The sequence below is a fragment of the Salmo salar genome, chromosome ssa20, assembly GCF_905237065.1.
Source record: "Salmo salar chromosome ssa20, Ssal_v3.1, whole genome shotgun sequence".
Lineage (NCBI taxonomy): Eukaryota > Metazoa > Chordata > Actinopteri > Salmoniformes > Salmonidae > Salmo > Salmo salar.
Window position 1 is genome coordinate 89,436,626 of NC_059461.1, and position 14,842 is coordinate 89,451,467.

At 43.0% G+C, this 14,842-nt stretch overlaps 1 protein-coding gene across 1 annotated transcript in view; it reads right to left on the minus strand.

Moving 5' to 3' along the window:
• Window positions 1–1,319: 1,319 nt before the first annotated feature.
• LOC106581526 (amyloid protein-binding protein 2) overlaps window positions 1,320–14,842 on the minus strand; it is a 43,920-nt gene continuing 30,397 nt past the window's right edge. The window contains exons 5-13 of the mRNA XM_014163629.2: window positions 13,716–13,884; window positions 13,293–13,382; window positions 12,646–12,713; window positions 11,844–11,949; window positions 10,944–11,068; window positions 9,700–9,785; window positions 7,583–7,773; window positions 7,261–7,426; window positions 1,320–4,043 (exon numbers count right to left, since the gene is read on the minus strand). Of these exons, the coding sequence (XP_014019104.1) occupies window positions 3,781–4,043; window positions 7,261–7,426; window positions 7,583–7,773; window positions 9,700–9,785; window positions 10,944–11,068; window positions 11,844–11,949; window positions 12,646–12,713; window positions 13,293–13,382; window positions 13,716–13,884 (1,264 nt within the window). The 3' untranslated portion in view covers window positions 1,320–3,780. The remainder of the gene's footprint in view (window positions 4,044–7,260; window positions 7,427–7,582; window positions 7,774–9,699; window positions 9,786–10,943; window positions 11,069–11,843; window positions 11,950–12,645; window positions 12,714–13,292; window positions 13,383–13,715; window positions 13,885–14,842) is intronic.

Sequence of the window (14,842 nt, forward strand, 5' to 3'; positions counted from 1 at the left end):
ACAATTTCTAAGATTTTACTGGAGTTACAGTTTATAAGGAAATCAGTCAATTAAAACATGTATTAAGCCCTAATCTATGGATATCACATGACTGGGAATACTGACACCTTAAAAAAAAAAAAAAGTAGGGGCGTGGATCAGAAAACCAGTCAGTATCTGGTGTGACCACCATTTGCTTCATGCAGCACGATACATCTCCTTCACATAGAGTTGATCAGGCTGTTGATTGTGGCCTGTGGAATGTTATCCCACTCTTCAATGGCTGTGCGAAGTTGCTAGATATTGGTGGGAACTGGAAGTGAGGTGATGGCGACGGATGAACGGCACGACAATGGGCCTCAGGATCTGGTCACAGTATCGATATAATGCAGTTGTGTTCGTTGGCCGTAGCTTATGCCTGCCCTTACCATAACCCCACCATGGGCACTCTGTTCACAATGTTGACAGCAGCAAACCGCACGCCCACACGTCGCCATACACCTGGTCTGCCATCTGCCCGGTACAGTTGAAACTGGGATTCATCCGTGAAGAGCACACTTCTCCAGTGTGCCAGTGGCCATCGAAGGTGAGACCCTGGTGGATTACGACGTCGAACTGCAGTCAGGTCAAAACCCTGGTGAGGACGACGAACACGCAGATGAGCTTCCCCGAGACGGTTTCTTACCGTTTTTACAGAAAATATTTGGGTTGTGCAAACCCACAGTTTCATTAGCTGTCTGGGTGGCTGGTCTCAGATGATCCTGCAGGTGAAGAAGCCGGATGTGGACGTCCTGGGCTGGTGTGGTTACACATGGTCTGCGGTTGTAAGGCTGGTTGGAAGTACTGCCAATCTATCGAAAAATGACGGAGGCGGCTTATGGTAGAGAAATTAACAATTTTATCTGGCGACAGCTCTGGTGGACATTCCTGCAGTTTGCACTCTCCCTCAACTTAAGACATCTGTGGCATTGTGCTGTGTGACAAAACAGCACATTGTAGAGTGGCCTTTTATTGTCCCCAGCACAAGCTGCACCTGTGTAATGATGCTGTTTAATCAGCTTCTTGATATGCCACACCTGTCAGGTGGATGGATTATCTTGGCAAAGGAGAAATGCTCACTAACAGGGATGTAAACAAAATTTGTGCAGAACATTTGAGAGCATTACACTTTTTGTGCATATAGAACATTTCTGGGATCTTTTATTTCAGCTCATGAAACCAACACTTTACATGTGTTTATATTTTTGTTCAGTATAGAGAGAATGTGATTTAAGTCATCAAAACATGTTAGTGATTTGATAGAATACAACATCTAGCGACTCAGAGAAATGTACTTCCACTCTTTTTTAGAGCTCACAGCTTTATTTAGCTTTTTCCTTTACACTCGTCATCCATCTTTATCAAACCAGGAAGTCCCCTCCCCTCCCCCACGCTGGTCTACTGTTCCCTTTCAAAAAAAAAACACAGCAGGTCACATTGTGGACCACCACTATTGTCACATGATGCACAGACATCTTTGTAAAAAGGTCTTCCCATACATTCCAAAGATGACATTCCAAAAGAGGTCTATAATATGGTCTGGGTGCGTTCTATTTCATTCCCTTCACAGTTCTAGAATAGATGTTTAGTTCTAGAGAGTGGTCACTTGAGACCTTGGAGCAGCATTACGGGGCGGTAGGGTAGCCTAGTGGTTAGAGCGTTGTGCCAATAACCGAAAGGTTGCTAGATCAAATCCCCGATGTGACAAGGTAAAAATCAGTCGCTCTGCCCCTGAACAAGGCAGTTTAACCCACTGTTCCCCGTCATTATAAATAAGAATTTGTTCTTAACCGACTTGCCTAGTTAAGTAAATAGGTTAATTACCTGCTGGTCAAATGGTCCCTGGCCGGTAAGTACTGTATGTCTACTCCAATAGTTAAGGTCTTGAGGTGATGTCAAAGTCTTATGCTTTTCCCACAGACAGCCTGTCAGGTTGTTACGAGGGAGGGGTTTAGGTAGCAAGCATAAGGTGTAAAAGATGAGTACTTGGAGCCAGAGAAGGTCAGAGCACCGCTGCAGCTAGGTGTCCTTTAAGGGCTAAGGCTTGGACTTCAGCACAGGGCAGACAGTAATAACACTACCGCCGTAGACACGCTACTAACACAACACAGATATCCAGATACCTACAGCGCTTTGGAGGGAGAGGTCAAGCTTTGTAATAAAAAAAAATAAAAATAAAATATCTGAAGAAAAAAAACTGACTCCACAGTTAGACAAAAGGTGTGACATGTAATCTAGCAAAAGTGAAAACGCTGTGGCATTTAACCCAATGTTCAACCCCTACACACTTTCAATGTGGTTCTTAAGAGGCAGGCAAGGGGAGGACTGCTTGTAAACTCACTCCAATGGAAAAAGAGTGGTCGGAAACCCTTTGAGACTGCAGGATGGTGCTGAGAGGACACTGGTCTCCCACCTTAAGTCACAAATCAAATGTGGCTCATCCTTCTGAAACCATAGCATTGGGCTTTTGAAAAAACACACTTTGCATATAAATTATAATATTGGCATTTAAATTAAGCTATGTCAGAACTACGCTGCATGGAAAGCAATATTAAATAAAACACAATAAAGAACATTAAACCCACTGGAACATGTGTTCCACTGATTACTAACCCCCTCCAACAAATGGTCCAAAAGTTTAAAAAATATATATTTAAAAGTAAAATCCATCCTTCAAAAAAAGGACCTCCCATACTTTCGAGGACCAGAGTTAATCTGTAAAATGGAACTGAAATGTTTGTTTTAGAACACAAACTGATGGGATAAACCTGCAATATTGTTCACTGTATTAGTCACAACAAGCTCATGACCAATGATGAATAGAACAAAAACAACAACAAAAAAAGCTGGGATCGCTGATGCTGTGTATTGGCCAATGAGAGGCTTTGAAGCCACCGGTCGGCCATATTGGTACTCCCCAGAAGAAGCAGCCCTCCATAGGAATGAATGGGATTCTACAGTATTTCAATTAACAATGTCTCTCAAGGACAAAATTACATGTATTTAGGAATTTAGTTGTAGTGGGGAGAGTAACATTAGAACTTTCAACAACAAAAAATTATACTTTGAAGAAAATATGTTTTACATTTCTATCACACAATTTAAAAGGTATGCATTAAGGTGTCTAATAGAACAAGTGTGGCAAAAACAAACGTAGACATTAATGCATTTCTTTAGCTTCCAACGTTTTTACAATGGTTGGGGAGTGCCAAGTTGTAGCACGTGACTTCAACACAGCGCCCCCTATCAGTCATGGTATATATATATATCTATCATTGCACATTTCGTTCAAATTGTCCTTCCTTTGTGGTGACACCTGGGAGGGACGTGGGTAGAAACATTTCTCAGTCTGCGTCCTAAACGACACACTATTCCCTATATTGTGCAGCCCCCTCGTCGTGGCCGTTGACTCCGACGAGGGGGCTGTGGTGACAAAATAACATAGTAGGGTATTCCATGTCACCGACAGAGAGAGTGACAGTGAGACGGTGTATTCTCCTGGTGGTCAGAGCTACACTGGTTCAGATACAAAATAACTTATCAAAACCCAAATTAAAAAAAGGCAAAAGTAAGAAAATTAACTAAAAAAAAGGTGGCGGTTTCTGAAATTTCCATGATGAAACGTAAGTCTTTTTTGAATATCTCTGTTATCTTCTTAAAGAAGTCAAATAAATAGTTAGCTCCTTGTATTGGATTGGTGTGAGGGGGTTGGTGAACCAGTCCCATCCTGGATGCTTCTTGCTGTGTGTGTGTGTGTGTGTCTCAGCCCAGGCAGGCTCGTGTGGGCCCATAGCTCTGGGCCAGTAGGAAGGTCTGTACCACTTCCTGTGTCTGCTGGGGACTAGTATTAACATCCTCTAGGGCATCCGCCACAGCAAACTGCCTATCCCGGAGTCGGTTCCAGTTAGACAGCACGTTGTGATACTCAAACACCTTCTCATAGTTCCCTACTGAGTTGTAGAGTTTGATCAGCCCCCGGTAGTCGTACTCCAGACCGCTGTAGCCCTCACCGAATAGTTTCTTACCTGACAGGGGAAAGATACATGGGTAAAAACAAAAACAGATGAAGACCTACACAAGCAAGTGCCTTCAGAGAAGTACTCACACTTCTTGATTGTCATTTTTTTTGTCCACGATCTAAGAAGAATTCTAATATTTATTTAAAAAATAAAAACTGATATATTTTGATTAGATAAGTACTCGACCCTGAGTCAATACATGTTAGAATCATTACAGCTGTGAGTCTTTCTGGGTTAGTCTCTAAGAGCTTTGCACATCTGGATTGTGCAACATTTGCCCATTATTCTTTTAAAATTCTTCAAGCTCTGTCAAGTTGGTTGTTGATCATTGATAGGAAGCCATTTTCAAGTCTTGCCATAGATTTTCAAGACAATTAAGTCAAAACTCTAACTAGGCCACTCAAGAACATTCAATGTCGTCTTGGTAAGCAACTCCAGTGTATATTTGGCCTTGTGTTTTAGGTTATTGTCCTGCTGGAAAGGTGAATTAGTCTACCAGTGTCTGTTGGAAAGCAGCCTGAACCAGGTTTTCCTCTAGGATTTTGCCTGTGCATAGCTGTATTCTGTTTCTTTCAACCCCCCCAAAAAAACATCCCTGGTCCTTGCTGCTGACAAACATACCCATAACATGATGCAGCCATGACTATGCATTAAAATATGAAGATTTTACTCAGATGTGTTGGATTAGCCCCAAACATAATGCTTTGTATTCAGGACAACAACAAAAAAAACATTTCTTTGGCATATTCTTTTTGCTGTATTACTTCAGTGCCTTGCTGCAAACACGATGCATGTTTTGAAATATGTTTTATTCTGTACAGGCTTCCTTCTTTTCACAGTAACTACAATGTTGATCCATCCTCAGTTTTCATATCACAGCCATTAAACTCTTAACCGTTTTAAAAAGTCACCATTGGCCTCATGGTGAAATCCCTAAGCAGTTTCCCTCCTCTCCAGCAACTGAGTTAGGAAGGACGCCTGTATCTTTGTAGTGATTGGGTAAACTGATAACTTACTTCACCATGCTCAAAAGGATAATCAATGTCTGTTTTTTTTTGCTTTTTTCCCCCCCTACATCTACCAAATCGGTGCCCTTCTTTGCGAGGCATTGAAAAACCTCCCTGGTTTTTGAGATTGAAATTCACTGCTCGGTTGAGGGACCGATTGAATGTGTAGGATACTAGTCCTTAGTGCTAGAGGCGTCATTACAGACCCGGGTTTGATTCCAGGCCGTATCACAACCGGCCGTGATTGGGAGGCACACAACTGGCCCAATGTCGTCCGTCATTGTAAATAAGAATTTATTCTTAACTGACTTGCCTAGTTAAATAAAATAAAAAAATTATAAAATGTTAACCACTTATTGCACACAGAGTGAGTCCATGCAACTTATTATGTGATGTTAAGCACATTTTACTCCTGAACTTTAGTCTTTCCATAACAAAAGGGTTGAATAATTGACTCAAGATACTTCAGCTTTTAATTTTTTATTAATAATAAAAATATATATTTAAAAAATCTAATTAACAGGCACACCTGTTCATTGAAATGCATTCCAGGTGACTACCTCATGAAGCTGGTTGAGAGAATGCCAAGAGTGTGCAAAGCTGTCATTAAGGCAAAGGGTGGCTACTTTGAAGAACCTTAAATATATTTGTTTAACACTTTTTTGGTTACTACATGATTCCATGTGTTATTTCATAGTTTTGATGTCTTCACAATGATTCTACAATGTAGAAAATAGTAAAAATTAAAGAAAAACCCTTTAATGAGTAGGTGTGTCCAAACTTTTGACTGGTGCTGTACATTAGTGCATTCGGAAAGTATTCAGACCCCTTGACTTTTTCCACATTTTGTTACATTACAGCCTTATTCTAAAATGTATTGCATTATTTCCCCCTCAAAACACACACACACACACACACACACACACACACACACACACACACACACACACACACACACACACACACACACACACACACACACACACACACACACACACACACACACACACACAATGTCAAAGCAAAAACAGGTTTAGAAATGTTTGCAAATGTATTAAACATAAATGGAAATATCACATTTACTTAAGTATTCAGACCCTTTACTCAGTACTTTGTTGAAGCGCCTTTGGCAGCGATTACAGCCTCGAGTCTTCTTGGGTATGATGCTACAAGCTTGGCACATCTGTATTTGGGGAGTTTCTCCCATTCTTCTCTGCAGATCCTCTCAAGCTCTGTCAGGTTGGATGGGGAGTGTCGAGGCACAGCTATTTTCATGTCTCTCCAGAGATGTTCGATCGGGTTCAAGTTCGGGATCTGGCTGGGCTAGTCAAGGACATTCAGAGACTTGTCCCAAAGCCACTCCTGCGTTGTCTTGGCTGTGTGCTTAGGGTCATTGTCCTGTTGGAAGGTGAACCTTCACCCCCAGTCTGAGCGCTCTGGAGCAGGTTTTCATCAAGGATCTCTCTGTACTTTGCTCCGTTCACCTTTCCCTCGATCCTGACTAGTCTCCCAGTCCCTGCTTCTGAAAAACATCCCCACAACATGATGCTGCCACCACCATGCTTCCCCCCCACAAACTCCAAGCGGACTGTCATGTGCCTTTAGTTAAAGACCTGATTGGTGGAGTGCTGCAGAGATGGGTGAACCTTCCAGAAGGACAAGCATCTCCACAGAGGAACTCCGGAGCTCTGACCAGTCGGATTCTTGGTCACCTCCCAGACCAAGGCCCTTCTCCCCTGATTGCTCAGTTTGGCCGGGCGGCCAGCTCTAGGAAGAGTCTTGGTGGTTCCAAACTTCTTCCATTTAAGAATGATGGAGGCCACTGTGTTCTTGGGGACCTTCAATACTGCAGACATTTTTTGGTACCCTTCCCCAGATCTGTGCCTCGACACAATCCTGTCTCGGAGCTCTACGGACAATTTCGTGGACCTCATTGCTTGGATTTTGCTCTGACATGCACTGTCAACTGTGGGACCTTGTATAGACAGGTGTGTGCCTTTCCAAATCATGTCCAATTAATTGAATTTACCCACAGGTGGATTCCAATCAAACATCTCAAGGATGATCAATGGAAACAGGATGCACTTGAGCTCAATTTCAAGTCTCATGTAGGAAAAGGGTCTGAATATTTATGCCAATAAGTTATCCGTTTATTTTTTATTTGCAAACATTTCTAAAAACCTGTTTCCGCTTTGTACATACATACACACACTTACCGATGGAGATGGATCGTCGGTAGAGTCTCTCAGCATCTTCATACTGGTTCATGTCATAGTTATAGAGCGAGGCCAGATGACCCACAGACAGAGCCACCTCATAGTCCTCCTGCCCCAGAAGCTGTTCCTTGATCTGGATGGCTTTAATGTGCATCTCTTCAGCCTCCTACAACACACCGTTTAAAATGGTATGGAGAGACGTAGGATAGATAGCAGTAGAGAAAGTGAGTATCAGGTGATCAAACTGCTGCCTTCAGGGGCTGCAGCACTACCATTGGACAGCAGTGTGAGTGTGTGTGTGTCTTTCGCCCCTCCAACTAACCTTGAACTTCCTCATGGACTGGTAGAGCCGTCCCAGGTTTCCATAGTGTTTGGCTGTCTGGACGTTGAACTCGCCGAAGGCTTTCTTGGCCAGCTGTAGAGAGGACAGGTGCAGGTCGTAGGCCTCCTGCAGCAGGCGATCCTCTGTCTCCTTGTTGTGGCAGTCGATGGCAATCTCCTCCAGGATCAGAGCTGGGTGGGGAGGAAATGTAGGGTTAGATACAGACGTCTCCTTGTTGTGGCAGTCGATGGCGATGCCCTCCAGGATCAGAGCTGGGGAGGCAGTATGTACAGTTGAAGTCAGAAGTTTATATACACTTAGGTTGGGAGTCATTAAAACTTGTTTTTAAACCACTCCACAAATGTCTTGTTAACAAACTATAGTTTTGGCAAGTCGGTTGGGACATCTACTTTGTGCATGACAAGTCATTTTTTCACAGAGATTATTTCACTGTGTCACAATTCCAGTGGGTCAGAAGTTTACATACACTAAGTTGACTGTGCCTTTAAACAGCTTGGAAAATTCCAGAAAAGGATGTCATGGCTGTAGAAGCTTCCGATAGGTTAATTGACATTTTTTTAGTCATTTGGAGGTGTACCTGTGGATGTATTTCAAGGCCTACCTTCAAACTCAGTGCCTCTTTGCTTGACATCATGGGAAAATCAAAAGAAATCAGCCAAGACCTCAGAAAAACAATTGTAGACCTCCACAAGTCTGGTTCATCCTTGGAGAAATTTTCAAACACCTGAAGGTACCACGTTCATTTGTACAAACAATAGTACGCAAGTATAAACACCATGGGACCACGCAGCCGTCATACCGCTCAGGAAGGAGACGCGTTTTGTCTCCTAGAGATGAATGTACTTTGGTGCAAACAGTGCAAATCAATCCCAGAACAACAGCAAAGGACCTTGTGAAGATGCTGGAGGAAACAGGTACAAAAGTATCTATATCCACAGTAAAACGAGTCCTATATCGACATAACCTGAAAGGCAAGGAAGAAGCCACTGCTCCAAAACCGCCATAAAAAAGCCCGACTACGGTTTGCAACTGCACATGGGGACAAAGATCGTACTTTTTGGAGAAATATCCTCTGGTCTGATGAAACAAAAATAGAACTGTTTGGCCATAATGACCATCGTTATGTCTGGAGGAAAAAGGGGGAGGCTTGCAAGCTGAAGAAGACCATCCCAACCGTGAAGCAAGGGGGTGGCAGCATCATGTTGTGGGGGTGCTTTGCTGCAGGAGGGACTGGTGCACTTCACAAAATAGATGGCATCATGAGGGAGGAAAATGATGTGGATATATTGAAGCAACATCTCAAGACATCAGTCAGGAAGTTAAAGTTTGGTCGCAAATGGGTCTTCCAAATGGACAATGACCCCAAGCATACTTCCAAAGTTGTGGCAAAATGGCTTAAGGACAACAAAGTCAAGGTACTGGAGTGGCCATCACAAAGCCCTGACCCCAATCCTATAGAACATTTGTTGGCAGAACTGAAAAAGCGTGTGTGCGAACCAGGAGGCCTACAAACCTGACTGTTACACCAGCTGTCAGGAGGAATGGGTCAAAATTCATCCAATTTATTGTGGGAAGCTTGTGGAAGGCTACCCGAAACGTTTGACCCAAGTTAAACAATTTAAAGGCAATGCTACCAAATACTAATTGAGTGTATGTAAACTTCTGACCCACTGGGAACGTGATGAAAGAAATAAAAGCTGAAATAAATCATTCTCTCAACTATTATTCTGACATTTCACATTCTTAAAATAAAGTGGTGATCCTAACTGACCTAAAACAAGGGAATTTTTACTAGGATTAAATGTCAGAAATTGTGAAAAACTGAGTTTAAATGTATTTGGCTAAGGTGTATGTAAACTTCCGACTTCACCTGTGTATGTTTACACATCCACACAATCTGTCCCTGAGCTAGAAACAGTCAATAACATCTCGATAAATCCTACAAGGAAGAGTAGTCAGAAAGGACTGCGTGCCGTTTCTCCTCTCTCTCATCTCATGACTGACTGTGGTTTCACAGCCGCGTTCCAGAGGCACTGTGATGACTCAGATGCCAGCTAGGAGTGACTCGGCGATTAGAATGGTGGAAAGAAAATCACCTTTGACCCTCTTGGAGGAGGCCAGGAGTAGATGGTCTTCAGGGAGAATGTGAGTTATGATGTCTACGGCACGTTCTGCATGGAATCTGGAGAGAACAGAACGCTTGAGGCTGACTCTTAGACACACTGCTCAGAACAACACTTTTCCAAGAAAACAGATTACTTTACAAGTACTATGTCTAGATATTTTGAGTATTAGGAGATGAGGGTACTGACCAAACAACATACACATGAAGGGTGGGTTTTGCCACACCACATGATGACAGACGAAACCCTTACAATCCTTCCTCTTGTCCTTATGGTCAGTTATATCTACAGAATCGACTATTCCTAGTTCCTATTCCTTCATTGTGCTTCTATTCCTATTACATGGCACTTGCCCAGAGCGTTACACCTGCAGTAACCTTGAGTGACTTAAGACTTTTACAGTACCAGCAAACTACAGCAATATGGAAACTACAGAAATATTATTCAAGTCTGCATCCCAAAATAGCACCCTATTCATGTCATAGTTCACCCCTACACCCCTATTCCCTCTCGTCAACAATAGTGCACTATATTAGGGAATAGTGGGCCTTTTAGGATGCAGATTGTAATGGAAATTATATGATTAAAAGTTTGACTAAATGATTTCACTCAGAAACCCTATAACCTGTTGAAATGTATTGGAAATAAGGCTATAATAATGGGTTAAAAACTATATTCCAATACTGTGTGTGAGTAAGACACTGGTACCACTTCAAAACGAGGGAGGAAGAGTTGATAAGATGACCTTGGGAAAGGAACAGGAGAAGAGGCCTCCCTAAGTTAGGGAGAGAAACAACGGCCTGGGAACGGCTAGGCTGGCAAAAGATAAGGAGACAGGTGGTCTGGGTACTGTGGAAAAATACAGCCGCCTAAAGCTGGGTGGAGTTCTCTACTGGTGTGTGTGTGTGTGTGTGTGTGTTTTAATATAAAAGGCTTTGTTCATTGTAAGGATTTCAGAGCTCTCATAAATAAACGTTTTGACCCTTGTAGGCTGGCTATCCATCTGCTTCATTCAACCAGAATCTTACACACTGTGGTGGGGCAGACTGAGTAGTTTAATTGAAGTTTGGTTTAAGAACATTGATAACTTCATTCACGTAAGATAAATAGTCGTCTGACATGTCAAAAAAGAAAATAAAAAGGGAGTCTAATGTAATTATCTAGCAGGCTCAAAGTCAGTCCATGAATAGTAGAGGAAGGAGGGTGTAGCTACTCACAGAGCGTTGGCAAATTTCCCAGAGCTGTACTGGTGAACGTAGGAGGAGTAAGCCAGGTCTTCGTGGGCCGTCGCTACGTGGATGTTCTTCCCCCCGAAGACAGACTGTCTGATGTCCAGCGCTGTCTGCAAATGAGAGAGAGAGAAACCAGCATTTGGATGTGTCCCAAACGGCAGTCTATTCTCTAAGTAGTCAAATCAAATGTTATTGGTCACATACATGTGGTTAGCAGATGTTAATGTGAGTGTAGCGAAATGCTTGTGATTGTAGTTCCGACCGTGCAGTAATATAACCTAACAATTTCACAACAACTACCTTATACACACACACACACAAGTGTAAAGGAATGAATAAGAATATGTACATAATATATGAATGAGCGATGGCCGAACAGCATAGGCAAGATGCAGTAGATGGTATAGAGTACAGTATATACATATGAGATGAGTAATGTAGGGTATGTAAACATTATATAAAGTGGCATTGTTTAAAGTGGCTAGTGATACATTTATTACATCCATTTTTCCATTGTTTAAAGTGGCTGGAGTTGAGTCAGTATGTTGGCAGCAGCCACTCAATGTTAGTGATGGCTGTTTAACAGTCTGATGGCCTTGAGATAGAAGCTGTTTTTCAGTCTCTCGGTCCCAGCTTTGATGCACCTGTACTGACCTCGCCTTCTAGATGTGAACTAGTGAACTACTTTTGACCAGGGAACTAACCAAAAAGGGGATTTTAGGGTTGAAAAATTCTGGGAACTTTCCCCCAAATTCCCAGGGTTTTCCGGATTTTTTTTTTCACCACCTCCTGATTCCAGGAATTGTCTAACCAGGATTTGGGGAAAGTTGTGACATTTTGCCACCCTAGATAAAAGGTAGTGTATAGTCTATATGAACAACCCACCTGGTAGATGGCCACTGACTGGCAGATGTTATCTACGTTCAGTAGGTAGAAGCCGTAGTCCAGCAGAGTGTCTGAGTATTTGGGATGCTTTTGTCCAAAATGCTCCCTGAAATAGAGTGAGCCAGGAACATGAATAATTCAAGAGAAATGAGAGAGAGAGAGAGAGAGAGAGAGAGAGAGAGAGAGAGAGAGAGAGAGAGAGAGAGAGAGAGAGAGAGAGAGATGAAGAACACCTGCTCTTTCCATGACAGACTGACCAGGTAAAAGCTATGATCCCTTATTGATGTCACTTGTTAAATCCACTTCAATCAGTGTAGATGAAAGGGAGGAGATGGGTTAAAGAAGGATTTTTAAGACTTGAGACAATTGAGACATGGATTGTGTATGTGGGCCATTCAGAGGGTGAATGGACAAGACAAAATATGTAAGTGCCTTTGAACGGGGTATGGTAGTAGGTGCTAGGCACAACACTGCTGGGTTTTTCCACGAGTGTGTATCAAGAACGGTCCACCAGCCAAAGGACATCCAGCCAACTTGACACAACTGTGGGAAACATTGGAGTCAACAAGGGCCAGCATCCCTGTGGGACGCTTGCAACAGCTTGTAGAGTCCATTCCCTGACGAACTGAAGCTGTTCTGAGGGCAAACGGAGGTGCAACTCCATATTAGAAAGGTGTTCCTAATGTTTGGTATACTCTGTGTATATATACACACACACATATATATAAAACACTGAGCTTGGCCAACCTATAAAAGGATTAAACAATAGTTAATAAAAGGATAAAAAACAAGGAAGTCTTACCGTGCCAGAAAGACAGCGTGTTTAATCAGCTGTTCAGCTTTCCTGAACTCTCTCTTCACAACACAGGCCTGTTGAAAAGACACACAGTTCCAAACGGAAACATAGTCCGTATATAGTGCACAAAATGTTTTTTTTTTTGTACAATATATTTATTGACATTTCTTCTTTTTACAATCATCAAAATATGACACAGATAATGCCCTGTTATTCATTCCACCTACTATAGTGCACTACTTTGACCAAAGCTCATATCTCTTTACCTTTACCTTATCAGACTTGCCACAACTGAAGTCCCTTCTGGAAAAATAAATGAATTGTGTTCTAGTCGCTCTATATAACCTCCAGAGTTGTTCTGCTGTCAGCCACAGACACACTGCTGTATTGTATGGATACGAGGCTAGTTCCTTCCCGAGGGCAGGGGACGGAATAGGATTGATGTTATCCTTTAGCAAACACTGTCTCAGTCACTAATATTTCCATAGCGTCTCAAACAACACCATCCCCATAACATTTCACGTGTGTCCCAAAATGAACACCCAACATATTAGAACACTACTTTCAACCAGAACCTAGTGTGCCAAAATGGGTCCTGGTCAAATGTAGTGCCATTTGAGACACATCCACCATCTCCATAACATTTCTGTTACCTTGGAGGCTTGCCTGAGGACGTCCACCACCACTTTGACAGGCAGGCCCTCTGTGATCTCCTTCATGGCTTCTATGCACCACATGTAGGCCTGACACACAGGAGCAAGAAACAAGACTCATCCTTTACATTTTTGGTCATTTAGTAGACGCTCTTATCCAGTGACTTCGAAAATCCGTCTGATCAAAAATACTTTCTAAATCAAAGTTTCTTGCTAGCATCCTATGGCCTGACGTCTGGTTAAATGATGGTCTTAAGAAATAGACTTTCTGGTAGTGTAGAAATAATAATATCCTTTATGTCTCACACACAAAATATGACTAACAGTTTTTTTTTACTACCGGTTATGATTGAATAAGAATAAGTTTGAAAAGGTTTTGGTTTGAAAAGAGATTTTGTGTAGAAATAAAAAAGGAAAGCCTACCTCATCATAGTGACTCTTGGCAAAGAGCAAGGCACACAGCTCTCCATACAGCGCTGCTTTGTTGGCCTGGTGGCCGTGTTTGGCTAGTTTGTCCATGTAGGACTGGGCCAGCTTGAATGTCTCTTCTCCCTGGTGGTATTTACAGTTCCCATTACGGACATGGAGCAGCCTAAGGAACACGGACACCACAGAGAAGAGATGAGAGGGAGAGGTTCCTGTACCTACCTACCTACCTACCTACCTACCAGGTTCCTGGACCTACCTACCTACCTACCTACCTACCTACCTAGTTCCTGGACCTACCTACCTACCTAGTTCCTGGACCTACCTGGTTCCTGTACCTACCTACCTGGTTCCTGTACCTACCTACCTCCTCCCTACCAGGTTCCTGTACCTACCTACCTACCTACCTACCTGGTTCCTGTACCTACCTACCTACCTACCTACCAGGTTCCTGGACCTACCTACCTACCTACCTACCTACCTACCTACCTACCTACCTACCTACCTACCTAGTTCCTGGACCTACCTACCTACCTAGTTCCTGGACCTACCTGGTTCCTGTACCTACCTACCTGGTTCCTGTACCTACCTACCTCCTCCCTACCAGGTTCCTGTACCTACCTACCTACCTACCTACCTGGTTCCTGTACCTACCTACCTACCTACCTACCTACCTACCTACCTGGTTCCTGTACCTACCTACCTACCTAGTTCCTGGACCTACCTACCTACCTAGTTCCTGGACATACCTACCTACCTACCTACCTACCTAACTAGTTCCTGTACCTACCTACCTGGTTCTTGTACCTACCTACCTACCTACCTACCTACCTACCTACCTACCTACCTACCTGGTTCCTGTACCTACCTACCTACCTAGTTCCTGGACCTACCTACCTACCTAGTTCCTGGACATACCTACCTACCTACCTAACTAGTTCCTGGACCTGCCTACCTGGTTCCTGTACCTACCTACCAGGTTCCTGTACCTACCAGGTTACTGTACCTATCTACCTGGTTCTTGTACCTACCTACCTACCTACCTACCTACCTACCTACCTACCTACCTACCTAGTTCCTGGACCTACCTACCTACCTAGTTCCTGGACATACCTACCTACCTA